This window comes from Zalophus californianus, chromosome 12, assembly GCF_009762305.2.
Source record: "Zalophus californianus isolate mZalCal1 chromosome 12, mZalCal1.pri.v2, whole genome shotgun sequence".
NCBI lineage: Eukaryota > Metazoa > Chordata > Mammalia > Carnivora > Otariidae > Zalophus > Zalophus californianus.
Genome location: NC_045606.1, coordinates 15,773,783 through 15,791,219, shown reverse-complemented (window position 1 = coordinate 15,791,219; position 17,437 = coordinate 15,773,783). Strand labels below are relative to the sequence as shown.

The 17,437-nt window shown below is 39.5% G+C and overlaps 1 protein-coding gene across 9 annotated transcripts in view; it reads left to right on the top strand.

The window, feature by feature from the left end:
• NME8 (NME/NM23 family member 8) overlaps positions 1–17,437 on the top strand; it is an 82,777-nt gene that overhangs the window by 32,034 nt on the left and 33,306 nt on the right. For 8 of the 9 annotated variants that reach the window (XM_027574094.2, XM_027574096.1, XM_027574098.1 and 5 more), the window contains 4 exons: positions 6,608–6,674; positions 7,541–7,614; positions 15,764–15,856; positions 17,001–17,188. In XM_027574094.2, the coding sequence (XP_027429895.1) occupies positions 6,608–6,674; positions 7,541–7,614; positions 15,764–15,856; positions 17,001–17,188 (422 nt within the window). The remainder of the gene's footprint in view (positions 1–6,607; positions 6,675–7,540; positions 7,615–15,763; positions 15,857–17,000; positions 17,189–17,437) is intronic. The other variant, XM_027574099.1, reaches the window with a different exon arrangement.

Here is a 17,437-nt window from a genome sequence, read left to right as displayed (position 1 = left end):
GAAAAAATGTTCACCATCATTAGCCACCAGGGAAATTCAAGTTAAAGCCACAAATAGATACCACCTTACACCAGTTAGAATGGCAAAAGTTGACAAGGCAAGAAACGACAAATGTTGGAGAGGTTGTGGAGAAAGGGGAACCCACTTACACTGTTGGTGGGAATGCAAGTTGGTACAGCCACTTTGGAAAACAGTGTGGAGGTTCCTCAAAAAATTAAAAATAGAGCTACCCTATGACCCAGCAGTTGCACTCCTGGGTATTTACCCCCAAGACACGGATGTAGTGAAAAGAAGGGCCATAAGCACCCCAATGTTCATAGCAGCAATGTCCGCAATAGCCAAACTGTGGAAAGAGCCGAGATGCCCTTCAACAGATGAATGGATTAAGAAGATGTGGTCCATATATATAATGGAATATTACTCAGCCACCGGAAAGGATGAATACCCAACTTTTACATCGACATGGATGGGACTGGAGGAGATTATGCTAAGTGAAATGAGTCAAGCAGAGAAAGTCAATTATCATATGGTTTCACTTATTTGTGGAACATAAGCAATGACATGGAGGACATTAGGAGAAGGAAGGGAAAAATGAAGGGGGAGAAATCAGAGGGGGAGAAAACCATGAGAGACTATGGACCCTGAGAAACAAACTGAGGGTTCTAGAGGGGAGGGGGCTGGGGGGATGGGTTAGCCCGGTGCTGGGTATTAAGGAGGGCATGTCCTGCATGGAGCACTGGGTGTTATGCAAAAACAATGACTCATGGATCAGTAAATCAAAAACTAATGATCTACTCTATGGTAACATAACGTAATAAAAAAAAAACTTAAAAAAAGGAAATACAGGCAGATAAGGAAGCGCTACCGTTGTTATTGAAATGAACACACCTGAGCTCGCACATGCGCATGCGCACATGTGTCCACACAGAATACACCTATGCACGCCAAACCAACCACAAGAGCTAAAAGGAAAGTATGAACTTAAAAAGTGGAAAGTATGGATGAGGCAAGAAATACTGAAAAATAGAAATAATGAGAAGATATATGTTCAAGCTTGTATTAAGTATTTGCTATAAAAATATCAGTTTAAATCAGGAAAGGATAAAAAATTTGATGAACAGGCTTAGGAATATTTGGTTAAATATTTGTATAAGAAATTTATATCATTTTCTCATATCATATACATAAATTGCAGATGAATTACAGAGCTGAATATGAAGAAAGAAAGCATAAAAGCATTAGAAGAAAATACTAGTGAACGTTTGTATTGTCTTAGGTTGAGGAAGGCCTTGTAAACCTAACACAAAACAGATATCAAAAAGGAAAAGTTGATTTGATTATTTAAAACCTTGAAGTGCACCCTAAAATGTAAAAGGAAAAGAGCAAACTGGGAAAAATTCTTGTACTCTATGTCTGTGTGCTAATATCCACAGTATGTACAATGTACTTTTTGAGTGTTAAGAAAAAAATGAACATTTTGATGGAAGACTGGCAAATGACAAATATGGGGACTTCACATTTATAATAGTGATTTTTCTTATCCAAGGACATTTTTCTTTACTTTTCAGATTTTCTTTTTTGTCAGGGAATCTTCTCCTCTCCCTTCTCTCTGTCTGTCTCCCTCTCACCGCCCCCCCATCCCCACTTGCTTGTGAAAATTGTAATTACTAGGAATTTTTGAAGAGCTGCTCTTTGCCAAGATTTATAAACAGATCTCCTCATTTAATTTTGACAGAAATCTTTTTCCTTCCTAGTTTTATTGAGATAAGACTGACAAATAACATTGTATTGATTGAATGTATTTAACATAATGATTTGATACCTGTACATATTGTGAAATGATCACTAAGTTTAACATCTGTCACCTTCCATAGCTTTTTTTTTTTGTCACCTTCCATAGTTAACAATTTTGTTTTGTTGTGATGAGGACTTTCAAGATCTACTCTCTTAGCAACTTGCAAGTATACCATACAGTATTATTATGTATAGTCACTATGCTGTATGTTATACCGTCAGAACTTATTTATCTTATAACTGGAAGTTTGTACCTTTGGTCACCTTCACCCAATTCCCACACTTCCCACCCTCTACCTCTGGTAACCACCATTCTGTTCTCTGTGTTTATGAGTTTAATTTTTTTTTTTTTTTTAGAGTCCACATATAAATGAGATCAGATAGAATTTGTCTTTCACTGTCTGACTGATTTCATTTAGCATAGTGCCCTCAAGTGCCCTCCCGCCGAGCAGGGAGCCGGATGCAGGGCTTGGTCCCAGGACCCTGAGATCATGACCTGAGCAGAAGGCAGACACTTAACGACTGAGTCACCCAGGCACCCCATTTATGGACGTTTAGGTTGTCTGCATGTCTTGGCTATTATAATGCTACAGAGAACATGGATATGCACATAACTATTTTCTTTTCTTTTCTTTTCTTTCTTTCTTTCTTTCTTTCTTTCTTTCTTTCTTTCTTTCTTTCTTTCTTTCTTTCTTTCTTTTCTTTCTTTCTTTCTTTCTTTCTTTCTTTCTTTCTTTCTTTCTTTCTTTCTTTTTTTCTTTCTTTCTTTTTCTTTTCTTTCTTCTTTTTCTTCCTTCCTTCCTTCCTTCCTTCCTTCCTTCCTTCCTTCCTTCCTTTCTTTCTTTCTTTCTTTCTTTCTTTCTTTCTTTCTTTCTTTCTTTCTCTCTCTCTCTCTCTCTCTCTCTCTTTCTTTCTTTCTTTCTTTTTTCTTTCTTTTCTTTCTTTCTCTTTCCTTTCTTTCTTTCTTCAGGGAGAGACAGGAGAGGGGCAGAGGGAGAGAGAGAATCCCAAACAGTCTCTGTGCTCCACAGCATGGAGCCTGATGTGGGGCTTTATCCCACAACCTTGAGATCATGACCTGAGTGAAAATCAAGAGTGGGATGCCCAACTGACTGAGCCACCCAGACGCCCTCGCACATAACTTTTTGAGATAGTGATTTCATAGTTGGTCATAGTAGTCTCTTAAGATCCTTTGTATTCGGGGCACCTGGGTGACTCAGTCATTAAGCAGCTGCCTTCGGCTCAGGTCACGATCCCAGGGTCCTGGGATCGAGACCTGCATCTGGCTCCCTGCTCGGCAGGAAGCCTGCTTCTCCCTCTCCCACTCCCTTTGCTGTGTTCTCTCTCTCGCTGTCTCTCTCTGTCAAATAAATAAATAAAATCTTTAAAAAAGATAAATCTATTAAAAAAAGATCCTTTGTATTTATGTGGTTTCTGCTGTAATATTTCCTCTTGCATTTCTAATTTTATTTATTTGAGCCCTCTGTCCTTTTTTTTCTTCACAGTCTAGCTAAATGTTTGTCGTTTTATTTTTTCAAAAAACCAGCTTTCAGTTTCATTGATTTTTCTGTTGTCTATGTAGTATCTATTTCATTTCTCCTGTTTATTTCTACCTTCATCTACTAACTTTGACTCCATTAGTTCTCTTTTTCTAGACTCTTAAAGTGAAAAGTTAGGTTTTATATTTGAGATCTTTTTTTTTCTTAATGTAGGCATTTATCACTGTAAACTTCCCTCTTAGAACTCGGGTTGCATTTTATAAATTTTGGTATATAGTATTTCCATTTTCATTTGTCTCAGGTATTTTTGAATTTCTCTTTTGATTTCTTCTTTGACCCATTGGTTGTTCAGTAGCCTGTTTAATCTTCACAGATTTGTGAATTTTCCAGTTTTCTTCTTGTAGTTGATTTCTAGTTTCATGCTATTGTGGTGGGAAAAGATTCTTGATAATGGCCTAACATATGATCTATCCTGGAGAATGTTCCATGTGCACTTGAGAGGAATGTGGGTTCCGCTGCTTTTGGATGGAATGTTTTGTGAATGTTAGGTCCACCTAGTCTAACATAATTTAAGTCCAGTGTTTTCTTATTGGTTTTCTGTATGGATGGTTTGTCCAAACATAGCTGGTTGTACTGAACCCAACAACACCTGCTCTGCTGGCCGCCACAGTCAGGCTATAAGGGATGTGTCCTTGGGGAGCAGCCACAAAAGCTGGGGTGGGGTGCCAGATGTGCGCTCAAGCCATGTTCATGTGGACATCAGCCTCCTGGAACAGGGCAGAGGGAAGGTGCAAAGATGGGCCTGTCATCCTCCCTGGTCTCCAGAGAGGACTGCAGTCAGCCCCTAGATCTGTGTTAATTTAGGAGCTTGTATCTCAGTCTACAGCTTTTAAGAGTTTCAAATAGGCTTCTTTCAGAGAGAAACTGGGCATGTCAGTGAGCTGCCTGTGCAGTGAGCCCTGATAGGATAGCCACAGCCCGTCCTTCCCAGCCTGTTGAGAACTGTTTGTTTACTCTAGCCTCTTGGGACTCATGGACACAAGCCCCAGTTGGCTTTCAGAGCTAGGGATTTGGGGGACTTATCTCAAATGGAAGTCTTAAAATTTGGCACATTATATGGTGAGTCTAAACCGTTCTTCACTCCTCAGGGAGATGCTGGTTGTTCCCTCCCAATTGTTTGTCACTGTGGTGAGGGTGAAGTTGATGGTCAAGTTGTGTCTGAAACTCTCCTACTTTCCTACCCATTTCAATATGGGTTTGTTTTTGTTTTTTCTCATTTGCCTGACATGTAGGAGTTGCTTAGCCTTTCTCTGGATTTTTTTCAGAGGAAATATTTTTTTTATATAGAGCTGTAGATTTGGTGTGTTTATGAGAGGAAGTTAAGTTCAGCCTTTTATGTTGCCATCTTAAATGGGAATCTCAAGAGATCTAATGAGATAGTTACAAATGATAAGACAGGGCTTTAAAAACATTAAGTCATTTCCCCAAAAACAGATGCCTAGTAGGTGGTGAAACCAGAATTTGATGTCAGGCAGAATGACTCCTAAACATATACTCCTAATTGCTGTATTCTATGTACCTTTCTCTATGTGTACTCTGTTCTGTAGTTATGTTGTTGTTGTTCTGAGTGTTCTTACAGAATGATATCCTGTTTTAATTAATAACAGCATGAATGTAAGAAATGTATTAATATGTTTATTTTATATTATTCCATTTTGTTGAATGCTTCTGTTGTTTAGCTTTCTTATCTAATTGTGTAGTCTAGCACAGCCCTGTCGATCATAAAAAATACAAGTCATGTTGTGAGTCACATGCATAATTTAAAATATTCTATTAGTCACATTAAAAACAAAGAAAAAAGGGAAATTATTATTTTTTCTTTTCAAATTTTTATTTAAATTCTAGTTAGTTAACATACAGTGTAATATTGGCTTCAGGAGTAGAATTAAGTGATTCATCGTTTACATACAACACCCAGTGCTCATCACAACAAGTGCCCTCCTTAATGCCCATCCCCCACCTAGGCCATCCCTCCACCCACCTCCCTCCATCAACCCTCAGGTGTTCTCTATCGCTAAGAGTCTCTTACAGCTTGTTTCCCTCTCTCTTTCTCTCTTTTTTTTTTTAGAATAAAGTGAAATTACATTTTTTAAATCCTATATATTAAAAAAGATTCCCATTTAAATATGTACTCAATATAAAAAATTAGTATTCTGTAATCATTTTTTCATGCTAAATCTTTGGAATGTGCTGTGCAGTTATCACTTAGGGCACATCTTAATTTGGATTAACTTCATTTTCAAGTGCTGAAATGCCTTATGTAGTTAGTGGCTGCTGTATTGGCCAGCACATTTCCAGCAAATATAAAGTCAGATCAGTCTGAAGTTATAGCTGGTATAATTATCTTATTCCTGATTATAATAAGAATGAGAGTTTCCAGTATAGTCATTTCCATACATTTTGGGGTCTTTATTTCATCGAGACTCTGAAATTATGCATTCTCTTGACAAAAAAAATGTATGTATGTAAATATATAAACCTTTCAGATAGTTAAAACAGAATCACAGAAGCACTTTAAGGGCTTCTCAAGAAATTAAGGAACCCCCAATCCCCATCCTTCCCAGTATTTTACTTTATAGTAGAAAATTAGTTATTGTTTTGAGCAAGACAGTTTTTTTATAAGTTAAGGAGGTATTTTTCTGTTTCCAGTTTACTAAGGGTAATGGTCAGGATTGGGTCTTGAAACTATTGAATGCCCTTTTGATCTTCAACATGATAATTATGTATCTGTTGCTTTCTATTTATTTATTTATTAGAGAGAGAGAGAGAGCAAGCAGGGGAGGGGCAAAGGAGAAGGAGAGAATCTCAAGCAGACTCCCCACTGAGCGCAGAGCCCAACAGGGGGTTGGATCCCATGACCCTGAGATCATGACCTGAGCCGAAACCAAGAGTTGGATGCTCAACCAGCTGAGCCACCCAGGCACCCCTAATTTATTGCTTTCTTACTTATTAATCTCTGCTTCTTTCTTATTTTATTCCTTGTGCTCTTCTTAAGTTTTAAGGTTTTTGGTTTTTAAACAGTTTCCATATGTATTATTTCTTGATAGTCTTACCACCCCAATCATTTTAAACATTCCCCCTTTTTTTTTTATTTCAGTGGAAAGATGGGGAAAAGTAGAGTTAGATAAATGTAGGCACATTTCCACTTTACCCTCTATCCCTTGGATTATAAATATTTATTAGAAACAAGATTTCTGAAAACTCTTTTCCTATCATACTAAAATATAACTTCTATTTGCATTTCTCATCCACAGTATCATGAAATTGTGTTTGTAGATCCAGATGCAGATGATGGTGGGGAAGTACTCAATGAAAGTGTTAGTAAGTAAATTTCCTTCAGAGTAATGGCAAGGGATTTGTGTACATGGATGTTCAGCAGAGCACTAGTTGCAGGAGCGAAAAGGCTGGTGGTGACCTCAATGTTATTGATAAGGGACTGGCAGGATAATACTAGACTCAGTTATTAACAAGCAAACTTTTTTTGCTCTCCTTGCCTTCCCTTTGGTCTCTGTGCCTGTGGCCTTCAGAAGTTACCCAGGACCAGGGGTCCTGTCCCTTGTGATTAACTAGACAGCAGCCTCCTCTTACCTCATCCTTCATCATCTTCCAAAACCTTGTGAAAATAATTTCTTCCTCAATGACCCACATGCCGGTTTACTTTACAGTTAACAATTTTCTTCCTGGATTGTCTGTGTAGATGTGTGAGTGTGTGTTCATACTTTGGAGGGAGCAGAGACAAACAGTGTGCTCAGTGAGCTATCCTGCACTAAAAGCTCATCATAAGAATGTGTAGGTAAATGTAGATAAATCTCTAGATGGTGAAATCCATCAGTCTGTTACGTTTGCTTGTATTGAAATTCCATTCATCAGTGATACTAGGCTGGATGAATCATGGGTGTGATTTTAATGTATGTGAATTATATTAAAATAACTAGTGCCCACCTAACTATTTTTTTTTTGCCTGTGAACGACCAATTTTTGTGAATGTTTCTCCTGCATGCAAATAAGAGGAACTGCACTTTGATTCTAAGGAGAAACTCTTTGGTAGCTGGAATGCCGTAATAACAACAAAGCTGTCAATAGACAGAAACTCACTGGACATTAATAATTTACATTTCTAATTGCCAAATCCTTCATTATCTAATCTTTTTGCCTAGAAAATGAAATTCTCCTATTTTTTTCCCTAGATCAACTCTACAGTATTGCTATTATCAAACCCGATGCTGTGATTAATAGAAAATCTCTAGAGATTAAACAAAAAGTAAGTGATATTTCCCCATAATACTTTATATTAATTGCAAAGTGACAACCTCTTAACTGTCAATTTGGAGACAAGCTTATCATTTAGAGTGAAATGGAACATAACAAATTTCTGGTGGTAGGTACCTCCAAAGGCTTGGAATGTTTTGTCTTGACAAAAGTTAGATCTATGTAAGCATCTTTATTTAAAGAACTCTGCTCTACCAGCATCCAATATAAATGATAAAAATTACAGTTCTTATATTGGATTATAACATGTTCTTCCTGTTTAGTTACTAACAATGGAAGCTTGTTATAAATTCACATTGCCTTGTTTTGTTTTCTGTATGTTGTCACAAATGTATGGTCCTTTTTAGATATATGGTAGAGTAAGGAAGCATTTGATGTTTTGCTTTAGAGATAAAATAAATTTTTATAAGAGGAAAACTGCATTCTAATCAAAAGGTCAGGAAACTTTTCCTATGAAGGGCCAGAGACTAACTAGTTTGTGGGGCATAGATCTCTTGTCACCACTGCTGAACTCTGCCATCACATTGAGAATGAATGGGCATTGCCATGCCCCAATAAGCTTTATTTCCAAATGCAGGTGGTGGGCCAGATGTTGACTGCAGGCTGTACTTTGCTGACTCTTTTATTTTTTAATTTTATTTTATTATGTTAGTCACCATACGATACGTCATTAGTTTTTGATGTGGTGATCCATGAGTCATTGTTTTTGCATAACACCCAGTGCTCCATGCAGGACATGCCCTCCTTAATACCCAGCACCGGGCTAACCCATCCCCCCAGCCCCCTCCCCTCTAGAACCCTCAGTTTGTTTCTCAGGGTCCATAGTCTCTCATGGTTTTCTCCCCCTCTGATTTCTCCCCCTTCATTTTTCCCTTCCTTCTCCTAATGTCCTCCATGTCATTGCTTATGTTCCACAAATAAGTGAAACCATATGATAATTGACTTTCTCTGCTTGACTCATTTCACTTAGCATAATCTCCTCCAGTCCCATCCATGTCGATGTAAAAGTTGGGTATTCATCCTTTCCGGTGGCTGAGTAATATTCCATTATATATATGGACCACATCTTCTTAATCCATTCATCTGTTGAAGGGCATCTCGGCTCTTTCCACAGTTTGGCTATTGCGGACATTGCTGCTATGAACATTGGGGTGCTTATGGCCCTTCTTTTCACTACATCCGTGTCTTGGGGGTAAATACCCAGGAGTGCAACTGCTGGGTCATAGGGTAGCTCTATTTTTAATTTTTTGAGGAACCTCCACACTGTTTTCCAAAGTGGCTGTACCAACTTGCATTCCCACCAACAGTGTAAGTGGGTTCCCCTTTCTCCACAACCTCTCCAACATTTGTCGTTTCTTGCCTTGTCAACTTTTGCCATTCTAACTGGTGTAAGGTGGTATCTATTTGTGGCTTTAACTTGAATTTCCCTGGTGGCTAATGATGGTGAACATTTTTTCATGTGCCTGTTAGCCATTTGTATGTCTTCTTTGGAGACATGTCTTCATGTCTTCTGCCCATTTTTTGACTTGATTATTTGTCTTTTGGGTGTTAGTTTGAGAAGTTCTTTATAGATCTTGGATACCAGCCCTTTATCTGTAGTGTCATTTGCAAATATCTTCTCCCATTCTGTGGGTTGCCTCTTTGTTTTGTTGACTGTTTCCTTTGCTCTGCAGAAGCTTTTTATCTTGATGAAGTCCCAAAAGTTCATTTTTGCTTTTGTTTCACTAGCCTTTGGAGATGTATCTTGAAAGAAGTTGCTGTGGCCGATGTCAAAGAGGTTCTCTTCTAGGATTTTGATGGATTCCTATCTCACACTGAGGTCTTTCATCCATTTTGAGTTTCTCTTTGTGTGTGGTGTTGAGAATGGTCGAGTTTCATTCTTCTGCATGTGGCAGTCCAATTTTCCCAGCACCATTTATTGAAGAGACTGTCTTTTTTCCGTTGCACATTTTTTCCTGCTTTGTCGAAGATTATTTGACCATAGAGTTGAGGGTCCATATCTGGGCTCTCTATTCTGTTCCATTGGTCTATATGTCTGTTTTTGTGCCAGTACCATGCTGTCTTGGTGATCACTGTTTTGTAATATAGCTTGAAATCGGGCCACGTGATGCCCCCAGCTTTGCTTTTCTTTCTCAACATTTCCTTGGCGATTCGGGGTCTTTTCTGATTCCTTACAAATTTTAGGATTGTTTGTTCCAGCACTTTGAAAAATGTCTTTGGAATTTTGATCGGGATGGCATTGAAAGTACAGATTGCTCTGGGTAGCATAGACATTTTAACAATGTTTATTCTTCCAGTCCATGAGCATGGAATGTTTTTCCATCTTTTTGTGTCTTCTTCACTTTCTTTCATGAGTGTTCTGTAGTTCCTAGAGTATAGATCCTTTACCTCTTGGGTTAGGTTTATTCCGAGGTATCTCATGGGTTTTGGTGCTATTGTAAATGGAATCGTTTCTCTAATTTCTCTTTCTACACTTGCATTGTTAGTGTATAAGAAAGCAACTGATTTCTGTGCATTGATTTTGTATCCTGCCACATTACTGAATTGCTGTATGAGATCTAGTAATTTGGGGGTGGAGTCTTTTGGGTTTTCCACATAAAGTATCATGTCATCTGCGAAAAGAGAGAGTTTGACTTCTTTGCCAATTTGAACACCTTTTATTTCTTTTTGTTGTCTGATTGCTGTTGCTAGGACTTCTAGTACTATGTTGAACAACAGTGGCGAGAGTGGGCATCCTTGACGTGTCCCTGAACTTAAGGGAAAGGCTCTCAGCTTTTCCCCATTGAGGATGATATTTGCTGTGGGTTCTTCATAGATGTATTTTATGAACTTGAGGGATGTTCCCTCTATCCCTATACTCTGAAGAGTTTTAATCAGGAAAGGATGCTGTATTTTGTCAAATGCTTTTTCTGCATCAATCGAGAGGACCATATAGTTTTTTTCTCTCTCCTCTTATTAACGTGTTCTATCACATTGATTGATTTGCGAATGTTGAACCACCCTTGCATCCCGGGGATAAATCGCACTTGGTCGTGGTGGATGATCCTTTTAATGTATTGTTGGATAATATTAGTTAGGATTTTGTTGAGGGTTTTGGAATCCATATTCATCAGGGATATCGGTCTGAAATTCTCCTTTTTGACAGGGTCTTTGCCTGGTTTGGGGATTAAGGTAATGCTGGCCTCATAGAATGAGTCTGGAAGCTTTCCTTCTGTTTCTATTTTTTGAAACAGCTTCAGGAGGATAGGTATTATTTCTTCCTTGAATGTGTGGTAGAATTCCGCAGGGAATCCATCAGGCCCTGGACTCTTGTTTTTTGGGAGGTTTTTGATCACTGCTTCAATCTCGTTATTGGTTATTGGCCTATTCAGGTTGTCAATGTCTTCCTGTTTCAGCCTTGGCAGCTTATAGGTTTCCGGAAAGCATCCATTTCATCCAGATTGCCCAGTTTATTGGCATATATTTGTTGATAATAATTGTTTCTATTTCCTTGGTGTTAGTCATGATCTCGCCCCTTTCATTTATAATTTTATTATTTTAGGTCCTTTCTCTTTTCTTTTGGATAAGTCTGGCCAGTGGTGTCTCGATCTTATTAATTCTTTCAAAGGACCAGCTTCTGGTTTCGTTGATCTGATCTACTGTGTTTCTGGTTTCTAATTCATTGATCTCTGCTCAATCTTAATTATTTCTCATCTAATGTGTGGCTTAAGCATCGTTTGTTGCTTTTTCTCTAGTTCTTTAAGGTTAGAGTTAGTTGGTGAAATCGGAATTTTTCTATTTTTTTGAGTGAGGCTTGGATGGCTATGTATTTCCCCCTTTAGGACCGCCTTTGCAGTATCCCATAGGTTTTGGACTGATGTGTTTTCATTCTCATTGGTTTCCATGAATTGTTTAAGTTCTTCTTTGATTTCCTGGTTGACCCAAACATTCTTGAGCAGAGTGGTCTTTAGCTTCCAAGTGTTTGAATTTCTGCCCAATTTTTTCTTGAGATTGAGTTCCAGTTTTAAAGCATTATGGTCTGAGAATATGCAGGGGATAATATCAGTCTTTTGGTATAGGTTGAGACCTGATTTGTGACCCAGTATGTGGTCTATTCTGGAGAAAGTTCCATGTGTGCTCAAGAAGAATGAGTATTCTGTTGTTTTAGGGTGGAATGTTCTGTATATATCTATGAGGTCCATCTTGTCCAGTGTGTCATTCAAAGCTCTTGTTTCTTTGTTGAGTTTCTGCTTAGATGATCTTTCTATTGCTGAGAATGGAGTATTGAGGTCTCCTACAAATAATGTATTGTTATCAATATGACTCTTTATTTTGGGTAACAGTTGGCTTATGTAGTTGGCTGCTCCCATGTTGGGGGCGTAGATATTTACAATTGTTAGATCTTCTTGTTGAATAGACCCTTTGAGAATGATATAGTGTCCTTCTGTGTCTCTAACTACAGTCTTTAGTTTAAAATCTAATTTGTCTGATATGAGAATTGCTACCCCAGCTTTCTTTTGAGGTCCACTGGCATGGAAGATGGATCTCCATCCCTTCACTTTCAGTCTGTATATATCTTTAGGTTCAAAATGAGTCTCCTGTAGACAGCATGCGGACGGGTCCTATCTTTTTATCCAATCTGCAACCCTGTGCCGTTTAATGGGAGCATTTAGGCCATTCACGTTGAGAGTGATTATTGAATGATACGAATTTATTGTCATCATGTTGCCTGTGAAGACCTTGTTTTTATAGATTGTCTCTGTAAATTTCTGTTCTATATCACTCTTGGGGTCTTTCTCCTTTTATAGAACCCCCCTTAATATTTCTTGCAGGGCCGGCTTAGTGGTCACATATTCTTTCACTTTCTGCCAGTCTTGGACGCTCTGCATCTCTCCATCCATTCTAAATGACAGCCTTGCTGGATAAAGTATTCTTGGCTGCATGTCCTTCTCGTTTAGTACCCTGAATATGTCTTGCCAGGCCTTTCTGGCTTGCCAGGTCTCTGTGGATAGGTCTGACGTCATTCTGATGTTCCTCCCTCTGTATGTAAGGAATCTCTTCCCCCTAACTGCCCTTAAGATGGTTTCCTTGGTTCTAAGATGTGCGAGTTTTACTCTTACATGCCGGGGTGTTGGCCTGTTTTCCTTGATCTTGGGAGGGGTCCTCTCTGCCTCTAGGACACGAATGTTTGTTTCTTTCCCCAGATTAGGAAAGTTCTCAGCTACAATTTGCTCAAATATATCTTCCAGTCCTCTCTCTCTCTCCCCACCCCCTCAGGGATCCCAATAATTCTGAGATTGGAATGTTTCATGGTGTCACTTATTTCTCTGATTCTATTTTCATGGATTTTGAGTTGTTTTTCCCTGGCCTCCTCTTTTTCCTTCTTGTCTATTAATTCTTCTTCTAGATCACTAACTTGTTCTTCTGCCTCACTTACCCTAGCTGTGAGATTATCTAGATTAGATTGGATCTCATTGATAGCATTTTTTAAATTCTGCCAATTCAGCTTTTATTTCTGCCCTTAGAGACACTATGTTGCCATTAACCGATTTCTCCATTCTAGCTATTGTCTTCACAATTGCTACCCTGGATTCCATCTCTGACATCTTGGTTAAATCTCTATCCATCTGTAAATCTGTGGCGGAAGTCACAGTCTCTGAGTCTTTCCTATTTTGGGTGTTCCTCCTCCTAGTCATTCTGTTGAAGGGTGGTTGAGGGAATGTATAGAGTCCAAATTATTGACCACAACCCAAGCAAGATACACCTGTTTCATAGGGACCTTAGGGTTGCCGGCCTCTTGTTCTCCCAGCCTGTCTTCTGGGGGAGGGGCCTGCCACGCTCTTACTCAGGCAACCCTGTTTGGGCAGAGTTTCCTTGCCCTGCTGTGGTGGGGAATGGGCTAAGTGGGAACCATTTTTGGGGGACTTTTGTTCTCTGGTGGCTCTCCTTGGTGGCTTTCAGCATCTCTTCTGAGAGCCAGAACAGAAGAGATTATTTCCAACCCTTTACCTCAGAGCAGAGAGACCTCAGTCTGTTCTTCAGTGAGCTCTCCAGGCCACAGTATTTCCATTTCTGTCCATGCTGCTATAAACTTCAGCATCCTGGATTGTGCGCTCCTCAGCAGTGCTCCCAGTCCTGCTTCCAGGTCGGGCACGTCTCTGCCCTTTGTGCTTCTATAACCACCAGCCACTTCCAGTTCACACATGCGACCCCTCTGCTCTGGGTTTCCACCCCGGGGGCTGTCCTAAAGTCCTTTCCCTGCCGCTACCGGGCTGCAAGTCTGTGCCCATCCCCAGAGCGCCAGGCTGTTGCTCACCAGCGGTGTAGGATCCCCACGGCCAGGCTCCCTCCCACTGCCGTTTCTCCTGCGATATCTGCCTATGGAATCATGGCTCCCCACTTCGTATCTGGAAACCAACCGCCTGCAATATTCTGTTTGTAGAGATCCAGATCTTCTTATATCTCAGGCTGATTTTGTGGGTACTCTGAGTGTCTGGTAGATATCTAGCTCAATTCCGGGGACCAGTTGGAATAGGGTCCCCTACTCCTCCGCCATCTTTTCCTCTTCCTACTTTGTTGACTCCATAATAGTGACTTTGTTTTGACACAGCAACAGTAAATTGAAATTTGAAAGAATGTTGCCTGGGGAATACAGGAGGTCACCTAGGGAGCTATCAGGAGGGGTTGGCCATCCATTGAACTTCTCATCATGCACTCTTTAGCTACAGCAGCATTATCACTGATTAAACTACAAGAAAGTCCATGGTCCGTGGTCATGGGATGTATGGTTTCTTCCATTTGTGCATTGATTTAATAAAAATCACTCTCTAAGGATAGCCCTTTTCTTCCAGATTTTGGTGCATATGTGGGGGGGGCATCAAACTGTACCCCCACCCTCCATAGATTACTTATACTTTATAAAGTTTAAAAAAGTAATATCACATAGTAATGGTTTACTGTTCCTTATTCAAGTATATTTTAATTAGCTAGGACAATAAAGCTTTTCAAAGTTATTTAGTTCTTTTGGTTGGGGCAATTCTATTAATCATAAGTTCATCTTAATCATTTTTGTTTTAATATAGAAAATAACATTTCAGAAATGTAAATTATGAATATCTCCTAAATACCTCACCTCTCTGGAATATGGTAAAGGGCTAATAGCAAAGAGGACAAAAAATGAAAGAATGTTTTGAATAGAAAAAAATGAACACACTACATTTTTCAATTACAGTAAAGGAAAACTTAGCAAGTTTAAATATTGATTGTTGGATTTTACTTTCTGTTGTCAGACACTAAGTAATGTAACAAAGGCATGATTTGAGTATTCAGAAATTATTCAAATTGGACTGTCAGGAGAGGGTTCAGAAGGATGTAAGTAGTGCTCTACCATATCAAAAGACCAATGGAACCAGTACAGTGTTTACTTTCATAATAGAAGCAGAAGATACCTGGTGCTGGATACTCCCATCAAACTGTAATTACTGAGTTGCTTGGAACCCAGATTATACTTATATTACATTGTTTAGTACCTCATTAGACTTGGCATATTTGCTTCAAACTTCTCTTTGTTATATTTTACTATAGCTGAGTGACACGCAAACTGGATTTATCATTAAAGTTTTTTTTTTTTTTTTAAGACAAAGCATGGCTAAATCTTAAATTCTAACCTTCCCCATAGCTTGGATAGTTGTGTTTGTTTTTTTTTTTTTTTTTTTTGCTATAAAGTGTAAAATATACTAGATTGTGAGTTACAGCCTTAACAAAGGAAAACCTTTTAAGAAATAATGTTAAACCAATTTTGAAGATAGTGGTTAAAAAGTGCTTATAAATGTATGTCTTTGTGAATGATTCAGAAAGCACGATATCTTCCCTTGGAATTTAGTTAGTTCTTTCATATGTTGGGACAAGTCACCTAAATAATAGAAATACTGCAGAGTCTGTGGTTCGAGCCTTGAAAACTTACAGACCAGAAGGCATTACGGGGTCCATCTTTATGTAGTTTTGAGCCTCTTCAGACCTAGTGCCCTATGGGTCGTGCTGAGGTCTTTACCTGAAATGCGTTCAAATCTGGGTGGTTTGTTAAACACGGGAAATAAATGTCCTTGACTTGTCTTACATGTGCTCCCCGGCACGTCTGAATCTGACTCACTCTCCCTGTGAAGATCATCAAGGCAGGCTTTGTGATAGAAATCGAAGATAAGAGAGTGTTCACTGAGCAACAAGTAAGGGACTTCTATCATCGGATAGCACACCAGGTAAGGAAGTTAGACACAAACCAAAAAAAAAGCTGCTGTGTTTTCAAATGCAGTAGATTCCTGTAAGTTTGGAACCCTCCTCTTAGAAAAGCAAATGAATAAATCTGACCAGCCAGATAAGCTCCATTGTCCCTCTTTGTGTCCAGATGGTGGTAAAGCCAAAGAAGGTGATGACGGGGAAGTCTCCAGTAGAAACAGTAGCAGCTGAGCAAGAGTGGATGGTCCGATTGCACTTTGTTGGAGTGAAGCCCTCTTCAACTTATGTGCTCTCAGACTCCCTGTATCAACCTCTGGAAGTGAATACCCAGGACTTTCCTATAGATTTTTATTCCAGGCTGAAGGCTCCTTGTCGTAAACCTCACAGGGAAGCTTTAATCCTTTCATTACCTAAAGGCCCATGCCCCAAGCTATTTTCTCTTCTGCATGGGAGAGTATAAGAAAGGCAGTGCTGTGTATTGGAAAGGGCAGTGGCTTGGGGGTTGGAAGACATAGCTTCTGGAAATCTCCTGTCCAGTCCGGTAGCCATCAGCTACATGTGGCCATTTGAATTTAAAATTCATTAAAATCAAATCAAGTAAAAAAAATTCAGAGTTTCAGGTTGCACTGGCCACATTTCAAGGGCTCAGTAGCTGTACGTGGCTACTCGTGTTGGAGAGCCTAGAAGAACATGTTTGTTATCAAAGAAAGTTCTAGTGAATGGCACTATGTCAGCTGGCTGCAACACTCAAACCACCTCTCTTGGCCCCAGGAAAAGGTTGGGCCCACTGCCTCAGCTTCACGTGGGAACTTTTGAGATAGTCCACTTCCAAAGCCCCACCCTCAACCTCCTGAATCATGAACTCTGGGATTGGGCTTTCCAAATCAGTGTTTTTAACAAGCCCAGCAGATGATTTGGAAGCATCCTGAAGTTTGAGAATGGTTATTAGACCATCTTTAAGATCAATCCCTGTGAGCTGTGAACTTTCATCCTTCAAAGGTGTGATTGTTCACAGGGCCAACAATCACACCTTTGAAGGATTAGAGCTAACACTCGCTTGCCTGGTGATCAGGAAGGGGACGATGTTGCTTGGGTTGGGGAGTGGCTGTCGTTTTAGTCTATCTATTTCAGAAGCCTGGAGTAAGCAGTTTATCATCTTATTTATAGCCTGACTTTGAAGATTTTGTCCTTTTTATGACCAGTGGCCTAAGCCATATTCTAGTTATATCTCAAGGAAATGAAGAGCAGCCTGCCCTGGGGGAAACTGAATCTGATCCTGAGACAGAAGCTAAAGAAATATATGAGGATCACCTTGCTATGGTCACGACTCCAATGATGAGGAAGAAGCGGGACAGGTAGCTTGAGACCAGGAAACTTACCATTATATGTTGTGTTAGTAGGTAATGAAGTGTAATATCCAAATATCTCAAGATCTAAGAATGTACATTTTATTTTTATTTTTATTTTTTTAAAAGATTTTATTTATTCATTTGAGACACAGAGATACAGAGAGAGAGAGCATGAGCAGGAGGAGAGGCAGAGGGAGAGGGAGAAGCAGGCTCTCCGCTGAGCCAGGAGCCCAATGCGGGGCTTGATCCCAGGAC